The sequence below is a fragment of the Palaemon carinicauda genome, chromosome 1, assembly GCF_036898095.1.
Source record: "Palaemon carinicauda isolate YSFRI2023 chromosome 1, ASM3689809v2, whole genome shotgun sequence".
Taxonomy (NCBI): domain Eukaryota; kingdom Metazoa; phylum Arthropoda; class Malacostraca; order Decapoda; family Palaemonidae; genus Palaemon; species Palaemon carinicauda.
The window spans coordinates 42,517,969-42,539,870 of NC_090725.1; the positions used below are offsets into that span (position 1 = coordinate 42,517,969).

General features: G+C 36.0%; 1 protein-coding gene across 1 annotated transcript in view; it reads left to right on the forward strand.

Moving 5' to 3' along the window:
• Positions 1-19,889, forward strand: part of LOC137641887 (probable G-protein coupled receptor AH9.1) — a 121,544-nt gene extending 101,655 nt beyond the window's left edge. The window contains exons 4-7 of the mRNA XM_068374514.1: positions 11,774-11,894; positions 14,373-14,674; positions 15,050-15,474; positions 18,840-19,889. Of these exons, the coding sequence (XP_068230615.1) occupies positions 11,774-11,894; positions 14,373-14,674; positions 15,050-15,474; positions 18,840-19,195 (1,204 nt within the window). The 3' untranslated portion in view covers positions 19,196-19,889. The remainder of the gene's footprint in view (positions 1-11,773; positions 11,895-14,372; positions 14,675-15,049; positions 15,475-18,839) is intronic.
• The last annotated feature ends 2,013 nt before the right edge of the window (positions 19,890-21,902 follow it).

The following is a 21,902-nucleotide window of genomic DNA, read 5'->3' on the forward strand; positions in this document are numbered from 1 at the left end:
TTGGAAGCCTGAATGCTACATTTTCCCCTTCCTTAAGTTCACTCTTTCTGGATGGATGGTCGTATGGCAATGCCGCCTTATAACCTTACATCCATACTCTTTCTCTGACTATTGTGTTGTACCCCTAACCCGGCTGCCGGGTAGGTGGAGGTTCTCTGGTTCTAAGCTACTGCCGGCGGGCATGGGTATTGCTACCTTTGCCTGCCGGCAGTGGAAACACATCCCGAATCTGCTGGCCACTACGATTAGCGGCCGGAAGCCAGGTATTAGTGCTTTCAGCTGTTGACCAGCAATAATTGCCGGCCGGCACACATTTTGTGAACCCGTGGGCTGCCGCCTATTAGTTAAAGGTAGCATATCTTTGAACTATACAGGGGTAGATGCCGGCCGGCACGTGCCGGAGCACACGGGCACGTACCGGTGCGTGCTGCCCGGCAAAACAGCATGCGATGTACAGTAGTTACTATATTTGTAGTGTAGTACACACTGCATTAGTAAAACTACAGTAAAGAGTTTGTGATAACACTAAAGTTCTTCAACATACTTAATGTTATCTTGTACAGCCTTTTGTTGTGAAGGTACAATATATAGAAAGTGAGTTCTTTCTGTATTCTTTTTATCCCGTATATTAAAACTTTATTTCAAGGTGTGAACTACACCTTAAATTTCTGTTTAGGAAATTACATAAGGTATTCTAGAATAGAATTAACCTTAGTTTTAATATCTTGGGAGGTTACAGCAATGACTGGACAGGAAATACAAGTATGTGTCTTTTCTTCTTTCTTTTATAGCGTTTCTATATAAGCTACATGTTTCAATATAAGTGAAAGCCTTCACTTGATACTCATGGATTTACTCTTTTCTGAACAGGAGGACCATCCGAAGTGCGGGAGTGTGTTCTGTAATGTCCGCAATAAGAACTTCTGTGGACATCAACTTTGCAGGAGGCACGCAGCATGCGCAGCGTCCAGAGGTGATCTCCGGTATTGGGACCCTCAGGTTTTTACAGTATGTTCTAACCTGATTACCGAGGCTTTTGACAACCATAAGTCGACGGAGTCAAGGGATGCTGCCAGGGAAAAGTTACAAACCTGGGAGAAGGGTTTTCAGAAAAACACCTCAGGCCCCTACCTTCCAAATGAGAAGATGAGGGCCTACCTTTTCCCTAAAGCATCGGCTGATGCAATCATCCCCCAGCCTCAGGTGGATATACTAGCTGCCCAGAATCCGGTACATTCTGAAGTCTCGGCCGCCCTTCAAGACATCCAATTGGACGATAAGATGTCGGAGGTGTTGGATTCTACTGAGAAGGACCTTCTAGGAGAAGGTCAGGAGGAGAAGCTGTTCCAGGCTCCTAAAGTAGAAGAGGAAGAAATCGACGAGGTGTCGGTTACATCGGTTCCGGACCCAGAACCTGTTCCCTCTACATCGTCTGCTATCCCAGATGAACTGGGAAGGACTCTTTCTTCATTGTTGAGATGATCCAACAAATTCAAAGGAAGAATGATGAGAAGGAAGCTGCAATGAAACTGGAGATATGTAGACTTGCAGCATCACGTGGGCCACAGAAGCGGCTCAGCGTGAAGGATCTTCCTTTGTGCTCGGATACCAATCCTTGGAGGTATGCCAAACATATGCCAATGACAACTGGGAAGATTGTGATTTCAGAAAAGTTGGGAGGAATTTCCCTGGAAGAGGTGGAATTTTGGCCCAACAAAGATTCTTATCCGGACTGCTATGTCTGTCTTAGGAAGGAGCCAGCCTCAAAGGAGGAGACGGAACCGAAGGAGGTCATAATTTTTTACCATAGTAAAGCTCAGGCGTTACTAGCGAGCTCGATGAAAGAGAGGGGCTTCATTAACTCAAAGGTGCCAGCCTTAAGTAAGAAGCTTCCCTCCTTTGTGGCCTCTCCTACCAGAGCCTTTCCCTTCATGGAAAAGTGATATAAGGCAGCCTTAAAGGCAGTGGAGGCAGGGAAACCATGCCCCTCCTTGGAGGAGTGCAAGCCGTTATCTCTGACCTTGCCCTTGTACCAAGAAGATTGGAAGGACATACACCTTACCTTCTCAGTCGGGAAACTAAAAGCTGATATCGCTGAGCGTCAGTTTGGTGAGGAACTTCCAAAACTGTTGGATGTTCTCTTGCGTAGAGAGCAAGAGACAAAGGAAAGACTTGCGGCATCGATGTCATTGCAAACGACACTAGAAACGATGGCAAGTGACCCCAAGAATCAGGACATGTTCATGGTAGTGGCCAAAACCCATCTGGCCACAGTTACGAAGGATCTCTATAGCTTTATTAAAGCTAGGAGAGCTTGTAGAGAGTTCGTGTTCGCCTCGGCTATGGTGAGGCACGAACCGAGGAAACTGATCTCCTCTTGTATCTGGGGTAAAGACCTCTTTCCCAATGAAGTGGTTAAAGAGGTAGTAGACAAGGCCGCCACATAGAATAGGAACCTTCTCAAAAAGTGGGGCTTAGATCTTAAGAGAAAGTCTTCTCCGGATGAGGGTCCCCAACCCAAGAAGAAGACAAAAAGGCCTAGGCCATCCTCTCGGCCGGCTAAACCCTACCGACAGCAACAACAACAACAACTTCCTGTGACCGCGGTGCCTCAGATAGTGGCACATCCTCCAACCACGTACCAGCTGGTACCTCAACAAGTGGCGACACAGTCGCCAGTTTTAAACCCAGCCTTCGAAAGGCAGACTTCTTCCTTTCGTTCGAAAGCTAGAGGAACAGCCAGAGGTTCTTCTAGACGCCCTTCAAGAGGAAGGGGATACAGGGGAGGACGCGGTCAAGGAGGCAAGGCCTCAGGTCCACAACAGCAGAAGTGAGATACTTCCAGTAGGAGGGAGACTACAGCTATTTATGGATCGCTAGACCTTCAACCCCTGGGCCCACAGCCTAATAAAGAATGGACTAGGTTGGAGCTGGAGCAGTCCTCCACCTCAATTTCCTCAATTCTCCCAACACTCAACCCCCGTTCTGGAGGAATATGTCCGAGAACTCTTGGACAAAAGAGTAATCCGGAAAGTTAAGTCCATAAAACTCCAAGGAAGGCTGTTTTGTGTTCCAAAGAAGGACTCAGAAAAACTCAGAGTCATTCTAGACTTGTCGCCACTCCAACAAGTTCATAGTGAACTACAAGTTCAGAATGCTCACGCTTCAACACATAAGGACCCTACTGCCCAGAAGGGTATATACTGTCTCTATAGACACTTATTGGCACGTTCCAATTAATCGTCACCTCTCCTCCTACCTAGGCTTCAAGTTACATAGAAAACTTTACGCCTTCAGAGCCATGCCTTTCGGGCTAAACATAACCCCAAAGATTTTCACGAAGCTCGCGAACGCAGCCGTCCATCAATTATGCCTACTTGGACGACTGGCTGGTGTGGGCAGCATCCAGGACAGAATACATGCAAGCTTCCAAGAAAGTGATCCAGTTCCTGGAACATCTGGGATTCAAGATCAACATCAAAAAGTCTTGACTTTCTCCAGCTCAAAAATTTCAGTGGTTGGGAATCCACTGGAATTTGGAGTCACATCGACTTTCCATTCCTGGTAAGAAGAGGAAAGAAATAGTAGGATCTGTCAAGAGACTATTGAAATCCAAACGGATATCAAGACGCGAACAGGAGAGAGTGCTGGGCTCTCTACAGTTTGCTTCGATAACAGACCTAGTGCTAAGAGCACAGCTAAAGGATGCAACAGGAGTCTGGAGAAAATACGCATGAAACGCGCGAAGAGATCTAATAAGACCACTACCGACTCGACTGCAAACGCTTCTCAAGCCGTGGTCCAATGCCAAGCAATTGAAGAAATCAATACTTCTTCAACCTCCTCCCCCGTCAGTAACTATCCACACAGACGCTTCAAAGGAAAGCTGGGGAGGTCACTCTCATCAGATGAGAGTCCAAGGAGCTTGGTCCAATCTTTTCAAGTCATTTCACATCAACTTTCTAGAAGCCATGGCAGTACTTCTGACACTAAAGAAAGTATCTCCTCGCCACTCGACCCACATAAGACTGGTTCTAGACAGCGAGGTGATAGTGAGATGCCTGAATTGACAAGGGTCGAGGTCACCTCAAATCAACCAAGTGATGTTGGCCATATTCCGCTTGGCGGAAAGGAAAAAATGGCACCTGTCAGCAGTTCACATTCAAGGGTTCTGCAATGTGACAGCGGACGCTCTATCCAGGTTTACACCTATAGAGTCAGAATGGTCCCTTGACGCAGGATCGTTCTCCTTCATCTCGAGTCAAGTCCCGGAGCTGCAGATAGACCTCTTTGCGACGAAAGACAACAAGAAAATAGATCGTTACGTGTCCCCATACGAGGATCCGCTAGCGGAGGCAGTGAACGCTATGTCCCTGGACTGGAACAGATGGTGCAGTATTTATCTGTTCCCTCCGCACAACCTCCTTTTGAAGGTCCTTGATAAGTTGAGATCCTTCAAAGGGAAAGCAGCAATAGTGGCGCACAAGTGGCCAAATAGCGTGTGGTTCCCTCTGGCATTGGACCTACGACTAAAATTGGTACCGCTACCGGATCCATCCCTGTCTCAGCGAGTACAGAAGTCGACTGTCTTCGCTTCATCACAGAAAACACAGAACCTACATCTCATGATTTTCTCTCCTTAACGATGAGAAAAAGATTCGGTGTTAAAAGTCAGTTTAGACTTTTGGAGGAAACCAGAGAAGAAACAGATATCCTTTGTCAAGGCAAAGAAGCCAAAAGAAATCTCGACAGATTCCTATTTATCATTCTTCATTCACCTCCATGAGCAAGGTTTAGCAGCCAACACAATTCTATTGTTCAAGTCTGCCTTGACAAGACAGACACCATATGCCTTACAGGTCGACCTTTCTAACGACGTTCTTAATGAACTACAAAGGCCCATGCTAGGCTTAGCCCTTCAGCACTTCCACAGACCCTTTGCATGGTCAGTAGATAAGATTCTTCATTGTGTATAAATAGTGAACAATGAGGAATGCGCTTAGAAGGTCTTGAATTTAAAGTCATATTTCTGCTTGTACTCGCTTTGGGGGCCAGAGTTAGTGAAATAGTGGCTCTCTCTAGAGAGGAAAGCCACGTCCAGTTCTTGGAGGGAGAACTGAATCTATTTCCAGACCCAACGTTTCTTACCAAGAACAAGCTACCCACCAACAGGTGGGGTCCCTTGAGAATCTGCCTTCTGAAGGAAGATGCATCTCTATGTCCAGTGGAGTGCCTAAAGTTCTATCTTCATAGAACTTCAGGCTTTATGGGAGGACAGCTGTTCAGAAGAGAAACACTGGGTTCAAAGTTATCTATAACTAAGGGCGAAAATCACCCGTGTTATTTGCAGAACGGATCCAGACAGTACACCCATTAGTCCTGATCCGAGGAAAGTTGCCTCTTCCATAAAATTTCTTTAATTATATGGACTTTGAACATCCTTGTTCCTACACCGGCTGGTAGTTATCCAAGGTGTTCTATATGCACTATGCGAAGCAAGTGGAGCAACTTAAGAGGTCTGTGGTAGCAGCAGGTAGAATTCTTTACCCTTCTGTTTTAAATCTGCGAGGAACAGTGTAATTAATTTGGGACGATTAATTAAGAGGGTGCGTGTGTAGTCACTGTATGTTACTACACACTGAGGGATGGGCCACGAAAGTGTCCTTACGAACTGTTCCATTGACGTCAGTGAACTATAGCATAATACGGACACTTGTGCCAAGCGTTTCTTACACTAGTGTAAGTAAACAGTATACAGAATGTATATTTGTTTCCTGGTAGACAAAACAATATTTTCTGTTGACTGTTTTCTTTATGCTTTAACGCATATCATCCACTTTTTATAAATTTTATAAAGGTTGATTTGATATGTACGTTTATTAAATTTTAATGAACTAGTTCACAGTGAACCCGCGTTTTATTCGCCCACACTCATTTTATTAGAAATGTACTGAGCATTAAGATTAAAATATGGATATTTTTATCATGGTATGTCTTTTAAGATTGTTCCCTGATTCAAGCAAAAGTCCACTCACTTTAACCCTTCCTTTTGGAAGGGTTGACGTGGTACCCTAACGGGATAGTGGCAAAGATGCAAAATTTGTTCCTATGCATATACAACCATTATCCAATAGTTAATAAGAGTAGTCACATTGGGGAAGGTGTCACAATTTCATACTGACATTGATGACTCTTATACAAACTTCGCTTTATAATGTATAGGGCGAGACCACTATACAAGCTTGTCATTTTGTCATCCATAGTTATTATGTACTCCTCGAGACTTTTTCCAGAGTCTAGTACGACTCTTCCCTGTAGGGGGCAGGAAGCACTAACATAGTTCATGCTTAGATGAAATGATGTATGACGGTAACATCATAGGTCTCTACGTCTAGACGGATCAGGAAAATACTTTCTTGAGAGTACGGCACCGATTGAGAATCCACAGATACAGTAATGCTCTGGTAAACTTCCATCAGGACGACATGGCCTTCGCTCAAATTCTATTTTTGGCTGAGGTAGCCATGTCGTCCTGATGGACCCGCCCTTCCTTTTATTGTAAAAGGGCTTATTGACCCCTCCCTATAATACAGTATCTGTAGCACCTCGTATATCGCTACAAGGAATAAAAAGGGCGCTACCGCCTTCATCAAATACACACTGGAAACGGAATAAGAGAGATGCCTTATGAGCGGCTCTCTTTTCATTCTCGTTTCAGATTCTTGTCACTGTAACCCCTCGAAGCGTTAATACTGTTCGGGGTGAAGATAGCTATGTGACGTGTCAAGAATACGTCTCTGATATTATGCGATATCCCTGTGAGATTATTTAGGGATATTCGCTCCAGGAGTTAGAATTCTGGATACCTTAAGGTAAAATTCTCTGGGAATATCACTGTAGTCAAATATACCCTAGGAAGCTACCTATTAGGAACTTCCATCAGGACGACATGGCCTGAGCCCAGAAATAGATTTTTCGCTTCGCTCAAAATCCGTTAAATATATATATATATATATATATATACATATATATATATATATATATATACTGTATATATATGTATATATATATATATATATATACATATATATATATATATATGCACACACATATATATATACATATATGTATTATGTATACATATATATATATATATATATGTATATTTATATGTATATATATATATATATATATGTGTGTGTACAGGTAGAGTGTATATGTTTATATATATATATATATATATATGTGTGTGTGTGTGTACAGGTACAGTGTATATGTTTATATATATATATATATATATACATATATATATATATTTATTTATATAAATAAATATATATATATATATATATATATATTTATTTATTTATATATATATATATATATATATTCATATATAAATGAATATTATAATATATATATATATATAAACTTAATATATGTATATATATATATATATATATATACATAACCAGACACTTGCTATTTATTATATAGGGGAGATATACATCGCGTAAGTTGTATATCTGTCGTCCATTAATATTGTCCCTAACGAAATCCGGTGACACTTCCCTCTTTCCTGGGCCATTTATCACTAGATGCCTCTGGCCATCCATCACGGCTTGAAGGTTCTATAAATAGCCTCCTTCCTCCGACAAGACTTGAAATGCACTTTATACGGAATTTATAACATGATCTGAAGAGGCATCAGTGGATTAACGGATTTGGTTAACGTGGTTTTAGTTTTAGGTCTGTTTCTCTTGGATTTGTTTTTATTCTATTTCATTTCCTTAATTGAACTTTTCATTTTCATTTTTTTGTGGTATGAATTTTATTTTGCTATGTGGTTTTAATGATTCTCTCTTTGTTAATGATTGGTAAGTAGTTGGTTGCCATTCAGTGTTATGGTCTATGCAATGTTTGTAAATACACACACACTCATGTATGTATTTTTCCAACTTTAAATTGAGCTTGTGTCCTATATGTTTATTAGTCTGAAGGAGTGAGACTGATTATCAATTTTAACAAAGTTGGAATAAACTGTCATGAAATATATACTTCTTTCAATAAAAGACTTAAGATTTTACGCCAGTCTAACGTCATGTATTTGAATATCACTGCAATATTTTTACTTTCAATGAGAATCTAGAGGCATCTGTAATATTTTTCATATCGATTTTTATATATTTTGCAACTAAAACAACCAAGTTCTATAGGTGTATTCATGCAAATAAAGCTTGTGTTTTTTATTAGGTCCTTTTGGCTAATTCATATAGATTTATCACTATTAAATTTTTTCTTCTTAAATTTTGGGTACTCTAAGGCTCCAGATAATATGAAAATAAGACTTTGAAAAATAAAAACTTCAATGAAAAAAGAAAAAAACAGTAGAGTATGTTTTTGTTTCCAGTACGTAAAGTAAATCTTTACACCAATATTGGACATGTACATTATCACTGTTCCGTCATCTTGGATTAATTTTCAAAAATCATGTTTATAATAAGGCATAAATACCTTTTTTTCAAATAATCTAAAGCTGATGATGATCATTGTTTCAATCTTTCATTTATTACAATATGCCACCAATTAAATCCAACATTTACTCATACATATCATCTGAATAATATGAATTTCATCATTATAGATGCCGTTATGGGTATAAAGGTATAAATGACGAAGATATGATTGATCGAGAGTATGGCTATACAAGTATACATGACCATGATATGATTGCTCAAGAATTATTGAGGTAATGTAACCGATACGTCGTATAAAGGAATCAATACCCGTTATCTAGACTTTTGTGTTACTGGTAAGGGTTCAGTGAGTTGTTTTAGGGTCTTCTTTCATTATTCCGAGGTTGTTATTCCTGTCGGTGTATGGGTTTATAAGGGGTGACATAATCTCTTATTGATCCTTTTTATAGACCCTGTCTTTAATGGGGTATTGTTCAATCCTTCCAAATCTATTTCTTCAGCAGGAAAATATAGCGTGGCCAAAAATTATTCATTATTTCTTCCTCTTCATATTACCATTAATTATCATACTATAGTTATTCACTTCTTGAATATTCTTGTCTCCCTAATAAGTTAATTCGATTTAGGCTACTTGTTATAATTGCAAAATAATGTTGTATAGCCAATCTGTTGCTATTATCTTGTACTTGTTTCTTTGGGTGTTATCATTCATTCAATACGTTTTCTATTTAAAACCCAGTAACCCTTCCATGAATACAATTGCATATTTACATGGCTCCAATTTTCCTTGATGGTCTGTGGCTGAGCTTTGCCTCCCTTTGAAATAGAATTTTAAGCCATAATGTTCTATATTGGTGACAACCCTCTAAAGGAAACTCGCATTTTTGTCATTATGCTGTGTAGCTAACGATTTGAAACAATTTGTTACAGTTTTCTGTTCTTTTCTTTATATGATTGGCTTAGGATCTACTAATCACTCTTGGCAACAAGATATTCATGCATAAGCATTTTTTATACATTTCTATTCTTTCTTTATGACAGCAAAGTTCCAAAAGGTGATATTCGTTCATCTGGCTTTCGGCCTCTATTACTGAGTAAGACCAGTCCCAATAAGTCTCATATTTCATGGTGGTCATCATTATAACCTCGCTAATTATTATGGTGTGTATCTATATATATATATATATATATATGTATATATATATATATATGTGTGTGTGTGTGTGAATATATATATATATATATATATTTATATATATACGTATATTTATATTTATATATATACATATATATATATATATATATGTATATATATATGTATATATATATATATATATGTGTGTGTGTGTGTGTGGGCGTGTGTGTGTGTATATATATATATATATATATGCTGTATATATTAGGATACATATTTTATCTAATGCAATTAACATTAAGGCATATGCGCTAAATAGTTATTGGGAACTTTGACTGGCCAGCCAGTAGTAAACAGGATCCCTCTCTTTCATGTTAGGGCTTAATTTTCTGTTGCCAACAAATACACCGAATAGTCTCAACTATTCTTATCATATTCTCCTCTATCCTCATACACCTGTCACCACACATTGCCAAATAATTCTTCTTCACCCAAGGAGTTAACTACTGCACAGTAATTGTTCAGTGGCTACTTTCCTCTTGGTAAGGGTAGAAGCTGGTAAGCTTGGTAAGTCTTCTAGGAAAGGGCACTCCAAACCAAACCATTGTTTTCTAGTCTCGGGTTGTGATATAACACCTTTACCATGGTCTTCCATTGTTCTTGGGGTAGAGTTCTCCTGCTTGAGTATGTACTTGGGGCACACTTTTGTATTTTTTAGATTATATAAGAAAGATCTATTACAATGTTGTTTCTATCATTAGAATAGATTATTTTTATTGTTTTACTTACCATGTAGTTCATTTCCTTGTTTCCTTTCCTCACTGGGCTATTTTTCCCTGTTTTGGCTCTTGGATTTATAGCATCCTTCATTTCCAAATATAGTTGTATCTTAGCTTGTAGTAGTAATAATAATGTGTTTCATACAGGTATCCTTACCTTTTATCAGCTGCGTCTTTAAGTGTCCAGGTGTAAGCCTTTGGTTAAAGAAGCGATGATTATTCCTTTTCTTCATTTAATCTGTTCACGACAGCACTGTTTCGAAAATATTGTCATTGTCAAGTCATTATCGGTTAAATAAGTTTACAATTCCATTTATATATTAGGTTCTACAAGGATTAGGGGTTATATTATTTTCGAAATTAAATTTATAGAAATTAAGAAAAATATAGAATAAAAAAAAATTACTACCGAGCAATAGCTTGAATTAGGAGTTTCCATCTTCTAGACGAGATACTTACTATAGCTAAAGCATCTGTTCTACTCACATTAATGGGAATTAGCCACTTAATCACTTACAGTGCAGTAGTTAACCCTTTCTTAAGTAGAGATACCTAAAAGCGATGCAAGAGTTTCTGTATCGCCATGATTACCAAAGCTGTACTAGTCAGGACTACCCATACTAGGTAGGTTTACCGTGAGCGATCAGACAAAAGTCTCCCACATCATCAATCTGCACTGGCTAGCATGTTGATAAAAACTGATCAAACCGGGACATGAATGGAGATGTGTGATGCCTTTGGCCAGCAGGGGACTAGAAAAGGCTACATTTATTGTATATTTTAGTTTTTGTTACACACACTCACACACACACATACACACACACACACACACACATATATATATATATATATATATATATTGTATATATTTATATATATATATATATATATATAAATATATATATATATATATATATATGTATATATATATATATATATATATACATATGTATGTACATATATCCAATCCAGTTTTTCATTCTTGCTTCGCTCTTCAAGATTTATAATATTAAACTCTTCTGTATCTGATTCTTGATGAGTTGTAACCCCAATAAATACAAATGTTTTTCTTCAGTTATCTGCGATGTTTTAATTCTATAGGAAAATATAAAATGTTCACGTAAAACTGGGCAATAATGCTTTGTTCGTTCCACTTTAATACTTATCATGATATGTTTTAATTTAAAAAATATAGCATCTTTCAACAAAAAATTTGTATTTATACTGTTCATTTTCAATCATGAAATGAGCGTATACAACTGCACTTCTTACTTATGAAAGAAGCCTTGATCTGAACAGTTATTGGCTCCTGTGTTTATTTTTTATTTATTCTCCTATGTATAAAGAATAATGCTAAAATTTCTGCATCTCTTTGTTTCCAGGTATCTTAAGTGGCTAGCAGTGGATAATTTGCTTGTCTGTGTGGTGCTCTTACCGTTCACTCTCCATTCCCATGTAACTCCAGTACCATATCCAGCAGCCCTATATTTTGCCCATCTAGAGGTAAGGTTTTTCTTTTGTTTTAGTGAAGAAAATACACACTTTTCGCATATATGATAATACTGGTTAAAATCTACATTCCATCACAAAATATAATACTTGTGATACAACTCTAAAACTTGGAATGCAATGAGAACAAGAAAATTTTTATTTCCATAATTTTATTAGATTTATATATTTATCAATCTAATATGCATGACATTTTCATATGACCCATATATCACATTACTTAATAGTCTTTATGCGATCAATAATCTTGATACAAAGAGCTATATTAGATATATAAATTTCCAATAAAATATTCATCATCATTTTGCATCAGTAAATTAATTGGTTGTACATAGGAATTTCATTTCCTTAAACTATTGTAAATAAGGAGATATTAAACCAAACATCTGTGTTGTACTTTAAACCAAGTGCCATAGCTTCGCAAATCCTTAGTTGAGGGGGACATTGAGAAAAAAGTTCCAATAATGTGAAATATGCAATAGCAAGTTTAAAAAGGTTTTTCTATTATCAGTGTAGGAAAGAGCGTGATATTTTTTGCCTCAGGGAAAAGTCAATTTTTATATATCTTACAATTTCGGTCTTTTTCTTCTCTAATACGGACTGTTTCTTCAATGTTTTCTGAGGTCTTTTTGCAAGAATTCATATTTAACAAGAATGATACTGATAACGAAGCAATATTGATAATTAAATGAATAAATCATTGAATATATAAAAATATAATAAAACTTAACATTAGGTTCTAAACACAAGTAAACAAACACGGTTACAACAAAAAAAAAAAAACTTTTTTTTTCATATATGTAAATGATTTAAATTTTCATTTGAACTTTGAAGGTCTCTTCAATTAGAGATTCCTTAAGATGGTAGTTTTTCTCTTTAATTAAGACTTCCTAGATCTGGAAACCAAATTAAACGAGAGAGAGAGAGAGAGAGAGAGAGAGAGAGAGAGAGAGAGAGACTGAATAATCTCTCATCTCTATTTTACACAAACCAACGGGTCTGGAATCAATGCTCTTACTTAAGGATGCATAAAAACAGGAAAATATATTTTAAATCGGAAATGACTTAAATCTTACGAGTAATAATATATAAAGTGCTAAACTAAATGAAATATAATAATAACAGAAACACTTATGATAAAAAATGAAAAACCTAAGATAATGTATGATTGGCCACACATGCTTTAAAAAATGTAGCTCGAAAACTGTAAAAGATATTAAAGAAAAAGATTCGAAGAAGATGATTAAAGTCACTAGAAAATAGATAGAGATAGCAATCAGAGATCTCAGACAACTAAAGATTGTCAACTTTTTACTCCAGTTTAAGGAACAATCTTTCAATTTTTCGTATGTCGATCGTGAATGTATGAAATGGATAGGAAAAATCCTGGATCCGGATTGCGATCCTAATTACCGACGAAATCTAATCGCTTCTAAGTTACCCCATTTCTGACATATCCAGAAATTTTCATCAGAATTCATCCGTAACCTTTTGTGTTTGGTTGGTGACAAACACGCAAACAAATAAACAGATAGAGGTGAAAGAATTAACCTTCATGGGGGAGGTAAAAATAATAACATTTCGTTTCACATTTCATATATGATACGTTGATGTTATGTTTTTACTATTAATAGAGAAATCCATGCTGACCTGTTTTTGGAATATTGTAATGTAATTCACCCAATTATTAGGTTTACCTTGGACATACAAACAGAGAATCAGTTATCATTACATGACAAATAGTTCACCCTCGATCAGGAGATTTCTTACAGGTATTTTTAGAAAGATATTCCGAAATAAATTTTAATTTGCATAATATAAAGGTGACAGAGAAGAGTAGGATAAAAAGAATATCATTAGGAATTTGATGAAAACTATATCTTTAACAATACTATGATAGAATTAATAAAAAAAAGATATTTCAGTGTACATTTAATATAGACGATGGGTTGTTGAGGAAAAAAAAAGTTTTTAAGATGGTAGTGAAGGGTGTTTTAGAAGATTCTAGTAAGAGACTGGTTTGTTTAGGTAAAGGATATTTTCTGAAACAAGGCAGTATAACTTTTATGGTGGTTTTAAATTATACAATTATTCTTGACGGAAGAATGCAAGAGTATTGACAAACAACATTAGCTGAATGCGTAAAATAATTAAATATGAGGATTAGCCTTAAGAATTATTCGAAACGGGCTCTGTTTCATCATGTCATACACTCCAGGATAATGGCAGAAAAAATCGAAAGAACAATTTGTTTTGTAATAAACACACACACACACACAAACATACATATATACATATATATATATATATATATATATATGTGTATATATATATATATATATATATATGTATATATAATATATAATATATAATATATATATAATATATATATATTATATATATATAATCTAAAACAGAAACCTCTTTAATTGATATAACTAATAGATTTCCCGTTTTGTTTCATCTCCCAAGGTTCCGGTAGGCAACGCACTCATAGCCTCCAGCGTATACATAGTAGTGGGTCTCAGTTTCGACAGGTTTGTAGCCGTGTGTTATCCCAGAAAGTACAGGAACCTCCATAGCCACTACGTGGCCTCCGTCAGAATAGCACTCTCGTTCATCATTGCCTTCATCATTTACATTCCAATGGCTTTCTACAAGATCGTTGTTCCCCTACAGGACTCTCCTGACAGGTACCTGATTGAAGAGAACTTGGATTTGGTGTCGCAGAGGTGGTTCACTGTCTATGAGTATTTGTTGGAGATTTGTGTTCGGTAAGACTTACTTTGAGTTAACTATTTTATTAATCCATTTTCATGTTGTCATTTTGTAGGTGGGGGTGGGTATACGTGGAATTTGGAAGACGGATATGAGGAGCCCTTTTTAGTGAATATTTTTACAAAATAGCAAAACATCTGCAAAATATATTGTCTATTTCCATCTAGATTTTTTAATCATTTTGACTTGGTATTTTATCCTAGATTCATATCTTTCTGTAGGGGTGAGGGGATAATTGAAGTTTGGAAAAAGGAATTTGAGGGGGTTCATTTCAGTGAATATTATTACAAATTACAAAACATTTACAATACATATTATATCTACTTTAATTCAAATTCTTTTCATCATTATGACTCGGTTTTCTATTCTAGATTCGCCCCGGCAGTCATGCTGGCTGTCCTAAATACTTACATCATCATTGAATTCAAAAAGATCAGCCGTAGAAGACGTCTACTTTCGCAAAACTTGAGCTGTGAAGTATCTGCAATTCCATCACAGTCATATGGAGAACTGCACGCGCAAAACACAGTTATAACAAGCAGTTCCCCTCCAACAAACGTCCATCCTGATGTAGTGTCCGCTTGTGTCACCACTGAAGAAATACAGATCGTGCCATCCAATTCAGCCTCTTCACCAAAGAAGGATTGTCATGTTGGGGTTGATTTAAACCAAGGATCCAACACTCAGCCAAATTTCAATGGGGATTTGACCACTACCAGGAATTCTTCGAGTAGATCCGTCACGAAAACGGGGTCAGATAAGGAGAAAATAGGACTCTCTATGATAAATGTGGAAGGTATGTATATTACTATTATTACTTACTAAGATACAACCCTAGTTGGAAAGTCAGGATGCTATAAGCCCAGTGGTTCCAACAGGGAAAATAGTATAGTGAAGATAAGAAACAAGGAAAAATAAAATATTGTAACAAGAGTAACACCATTAAAATTAATATATTCTATATAAACTATAAAACTATATAAAAAAAGAGGAAGAGAAATAAGACAGAAAAGTTTGCCCGTGTGTACCCTCAAGCAAGAGAACTCTAATCCAAGACAGTGGAAGACCATGGTACAGAGGCTATGGCACTACCCAAGATTTCAGAACAATGCTTTGATTTTGGATTTTCCTTTTCCTAGAAGAGCTGCTTACTATAGCTAAAGAGTGTCTTCTATCCTTGACATGAGGAAATTGGCCACTGAACAATTGCAGTGCAGTGAAGAAGAATTATTTGGTACTCTCAGTGTTGTTAGGTGTATGAGGACAGAGGAGAATATGTAAAAACTATGGTCAGACTATTCCGTGTATATGAAGGGAAAGGGAAAATGAACCGGAACCAGAGAGAACGAAGCATAACGAAGTTTAACTAGTATATTGGGACATGAAAGATATTACGTAATTACTATGTAAAACACAAAGTAGGATTAAGATAAAATGCATTAGATGAAACTTTATTTCAATATAAAAACTACTGAAAGATATAATTTTTGTTGATCGTTAAAAAGAGTCGAAATTTTCTTGGCTATTGGTTGTTTGTGAAGTTTTTGTCTTATCATTTATTCATCATTCTTTGAATTGAGAGTTTCTCATTAGACTGAACAAATGGGCTGCCAGAAAGGATTACAGACCAAATAAATTAACAATGAAACAACATTTATCTAGCTGGAGAAAAATTTGGTAAGATATGAATGGAGGTTTTTGTTCAAATCTGATTTTAATTGGCTTCTATCAATCTATTTCTAAGGAATTCACTTAAGGGTTTAACGATTGATGCTTTTTTTTTCAATTACATATACTATTTCTTTATTATTTTTATCGTTACATTATTCTTTTTTCATTAAGGAAAAAACGGACACTTAGACGAAGATGTAATATTGTTTGATTGTAATTGAATGAAGATCTAATTTAGAGGTAAAATTTCAATCATCCTCTTTATTATATGAATAGGAAGGAACTGCTTTGATGACACCTTACCAACTGTTGCATTGTATTTGATGTGATAAGCAGTTGATGGCTTACGACCCCTTTGAATGAAGTTTGATCTTAATGGTCAAATGTAGATGGAGCTCTTGATAATCTTTGGAAGTTGCTGTCCAGTGTTGTTATGAAGTGGTCAGCCCATTGTGCGTATATCTTGACCTAAAGTGCCTTACTCGTTACCTGGATGATTGCCATTCCATTAATTACTGTTGCCTTACTTGGTGGCAATAGAGCATTGTCATTACTGACATTTCAGATCAACAATAATAATGTTTGGTAGGTCCTCAAGCATAGCCACCAACTTGCTCTTGCATGTGCCTGGTAGGAGTTCACCAATCACTGTGGAATAGTAATCTGTGGTCGTTGGGTCCCATTACCTCATCAGTCACTTTGTATTATACCTACATCCTTGCAATTTATCATATGTTCAGTTGAATCTTCTTCGTTAACGTCCAGATACTGACCTCATTCGTGTTGAACACTTCTTTCTACTCCGATGCTGACATAGCAACCATTGTGACGTTGTGCAGGTACTCATCCTCGTACTTTATAAGATTTACAAACAATATGAGCAATAAATGAACTAAGTCCTTTGCTTTAAAAGAGTACATAATAACGATCGTTTATGCACTAAGACGGGAATGTTCTAGGGCTCAGTTATCTATTACTTGTCGTATTCGCGTATCGAGATTAAGTTGAAACGCTTTTCAAGCAGCAAGGTATGTCTGCACATTATAAGGCATGAGGCAGAGGTTATCTTTAGGTACTTTTTTTTTTTTTTTTTTTTTGCTAAAGTTTCCATAAATGCCACTTTTCTACAATTCTACAACATTTCTGGTTTGATGGTTGTGTGTGTGTGTGTGTGTGTGGAGAGAGAGAGAGAGAGAGAGAGAGAGAGAGAGAGAGAGAGAGAGAGAGAGAGAGAGAGAGAGATGGTTAGATTTTCCGCCACCCAGTGAAGGTGTGCATTTGCTTTCCCTTTACTTAATCTAACTGCATTTACGTGCAGTAAATTGGTTGTTACTTTGTCAATTTTACATTTATGTTGTATCCTTATTTATAAATCAAGGTTTGGGTATAATAAATAAGATATAGAAAATAATATATATGCATATAGAGGGTTTCTGGAATTTTATGCAATGATTGCCTACAATGTAATAGTCACCACAAATTTTGGGTTCAACTATGGGCCGTGTATGGGTTGAACTTCAAATGAGAGTGTGAGTAACCAAATTTCCATAATTAATTGAATACCTCTATAATTTCATGATAAAATTTACTAATTCATGCTTCGCGGACAGTTTCTGTCTTTTTAGGTACTTATTTTTCATCATGAGATATGTTAATAATAAAACCTTCCAGTCTCCTAAGGGTTAAATTAGTAATGAAAACCTTCCAGTCCTAATGATTGAATTAGTAAGGAACACCTTTTAGTCTCATAAGGGTTAAATTAGTAATGAAAGCTTTCCAGTCTCCTAGGGGTTACATTAGTAATGAAAATCTTCCAGTCCCGTAAGGGTTAAATTATTACTGAAAACCCAGTCTCCTAAGGGTTAAATTAGTAATGAAAGCCTCCCAGTATCCTAATGGTTAGATCAGTAAGGAAAACCTTTCAGTCTCCTAAGGATTAAATTAGTAATGAAAACCTTCAAGTCTCCTAAGGGTTAAATTGGTTATGAAAACCTTCCAGTCTCCTCAGGGTTAAATCAGTAATGAAAACCTTCCAGTCTCCTCAGGGTTATATCAGTAATGAAAACATTCCAGTCTCCTAAGGGTTAAATTAGTAGTGAAAACCTTCTAGTCTCCTAAGGTTAAATTTAGTAATGAAAACCTTACAGTCTCCTCGGGGTTAAATTAGTAAGGAAAACCTTCCAGTTCTAAGGATTAGATTAGTAATGAAAACCTAGTCTGCTAAGGGTTAAACTAGTAATAAAAACCTTCCATTCTCCTAAGGGTTAAAATAGTAATGAAAATATTCTAGTCTCCTAAGGATTAAATTAGCAATAAAAGCCTTCCAGTCTTCTAAGAGCATGAATTAGTAATGAAAACTTTCCAGTCTCCCAATTGTTAAGTTAATAATGCTGTTTTCTTGAAAAATAATTTTGAATGGTAAAACTTTAAAAAGAATTATTAGAATATAAATCCTGTATAACTTCCTAGAATATTTTTGTCTTTTCACAGGGGCTCCAGTTCCCACTCCTCAGCCAAGGGGTATGAGCGAGCGCCGGCACGACATGGAACGCCGGCTGGTGCTGCTGTTGGTGTCCATCATAGTAGCCTTTTTCATAACCAACATTCCAGCAGCTATTCTGTCCCTTACTTTTAGAGACGACAAACGAAGCAGCCTCAACTATCAGATATTCCGGGCGATCGCCAACAACCTGGAGTTCCTCAACTTCGGGCTGAATTTCATTTTGTATTTCCTTTTTAGTAAGGATATCCGAAATGCCTTCACATCCCTTTTGAAAAAGACCTTCGATACGGTCAAAGAGAAGCTGGAAGGGTCGAGCAGTAAATACGCAGCGACCAATCTATGATAACGATCGCTCAGAAACTTAATATGGATTCTCGTTTAATTATTATAGTATACTGCCAGGTAGCGGTGTTTCATTAGATGGGCTCAACAATAAACTTAATATTCCTCCCGTGAAGGGCCCTCTACAGGGCCCAAGAGAGGCTAGGTAGGTTCATCTGTAAAATGAAACTCTATTATGAACTTGTAAGCTATTCTGGGCATAGCACTTTAATACCAACGATATTCATGTGAATGTGTCATAAGCTATGATAAACGTTTTCGTTTTCTTCTAATGTCAGAGTCATAGAGGTGCTTTTCAATGTCTGGGCATTAGTCTATCTATGTACTTCAAAAATTCTATTGAGCTAGAACTGAACACTGGAAGATATGATTATATTTCTTAATACTTAACTTTATACGATGATGTAATTCTATTAGTGATGAATTAGCATGATATTCATCACAAATAGCCGTCTCATATCATTAAGCTTCCATTCATGTGATGTAATAAATAGATATTTGATCTGTGAAATAATCGTAACGTGATGATGTTTGTCAAAGCTTTCTTGTCGGTATAAGTGTAAGAAAATGTCATTCACTGAAGTGTTTTTCTTCTTTAATTTCAGAAAGAAAAACTATAATTTTAACTGATATTTTGACCATAAAAAGTTGAGTTTTCACTCAATCCTTTATTGTGTATAATAATGAATATTTATTTATCAATATTTTTCTTTAAATTATTGTTTAAATTATATAATGACTTTAAAGTTATACATTTTCTCTCTCTCTCTCTCTCTCTCTCTCTCTCTCTCTCACATATATATATATATATATATATATATATATATATATATATGTGTGTGTGTGTGTGTGTGTGTATATTATATAAGTAATTTCAAAAGGGATTATTGGAGTGTTTTTGTCTACTGTAAATATTAAAATCATACGCTTTTAACGTAAACGTAAATCATTATATAATGTTTAGGAAAACGCATCTGTCATCATATATTTTTTTCTTGAATTTGATGTAGCTTAGCACACAAGATGTAAATTTTTATAGCTATGGTAAATAATCGTATTATGAAGTAAAATACAAATGAAAATAAAATTTGACTCTGAATTATATTTCTAATCTCTCATCATTCGTTATGACATTAGAATATCATAAGTAGTTTATGGTAAAGATGGTAAATACTGGAGAGGGACATTAGACAACCGACCTCTTAATGTAGGGATGGCGGTGAGAAAGGAGATTGTAAATATTTTTACAAATTGATTATCGATTAGAGTTATCAAAGGAACGATATCACTGATTTTATTATTTTCATAACTTTTGTAGTTGAAGGAACTTCGCACAGAACTGTGATACAGATTACTACTTTAAGTAATTTTTTTTTCTCTCATGTTCATCCATGGTGCTTCTTTTATAATGCGTCCTGTATTCATGATACCAATTATATGTTAAATATAGTATGTATTTAGTAGCACAACCCTAGAATCCTTATGAGCTAGGAATGTGGCTCCCCAGTCATCATTAGGCATTTCCTTATATATGCCGCTCATGAATGACCTTTAAGACAATAAATTGTTGTAAGATGTTGAGGATATTGAAGTATAAGTGTTGACGTCTGAACTCGGAGTAACCAACTGAGACGGAGACTAGGTACGAGGTGGTATTTTTAAGCAATTCCCATTCATTTATAATAAACATAACTTCTTAAAACAAAATAAAAAAAAAAAACGCTGTTTCATTCTTGCTCTTTTGGCAAGAACAATATCATTATCAAATATTCTTTAACTTCAATAATAGTGTTTACCAATTATTTAGGTTACAAACGGAATTTGTTATTTATTTGAGCTTGTGAACGGAGACCAAGGCTCCTTTGAATTTAGGAAGGGAGTAAGCTTTTGACATAGGTCGATTGTTATGTCTAACATTTATCCATTTATCCCTTAAGATAAATGGAAGAATTCTCATTCCTATGCTTAAGGCAGAAATGTTTTATCATCTGTGCTAAGAAGAATTCTCTTGTGCATTAGTGTAAATAACATGGTCTTTCCAGTTTGATTTAAGGACAGAAATTACTCTATATCTCAGCCTCACAGTAGAGATGGTAAATCCTTAGACTTGAAGATCAGAGTTTGTATATTCTGGGAGATAAAGTGCATCTCTGATTCTGTTAGGTATATGGCAATTTTAGGTTCCTTACGCGTACAAAACTTAGGATACTGCTGCTTCTTTAATGCTAAGGAACAAAATCACTTGATGCATTGAATTAAATGTAAGTTTCGTAAGATTTAGAACATAGGGCTTATTACATTTAACGTCTGAGCAGAGTTCGAGATCATTTGAGCCAGTGAACACAGTTTAGTATTACTTTTAGCTCCAGAACAGAAGCCTCAAATCAGTTTAAGTTTAAAAATGTCTTTAGTTATAATAAAGATTAGATGATACATATAACACGAATACTAGATTTGATGATATTTATTAAGAAACAGTAATTTTAAAATTCAATGTTCTAATTTTCTCTCCATATCAGTAACGTATTTTACGGCAACAGATTTAAGAAATAATGTGGCAAAAACCTTATTAGTCTTATTAGGTTTTTAGAAGTGAAATATATAGTATCAATTTATGTAAAGAAAATATTATCGATTGTACTGAACACTTGCCTTCCTAAAGTTTTCCTCTAAAGTAAAATAAGCAAAATATTTTTCTAAAATCATTT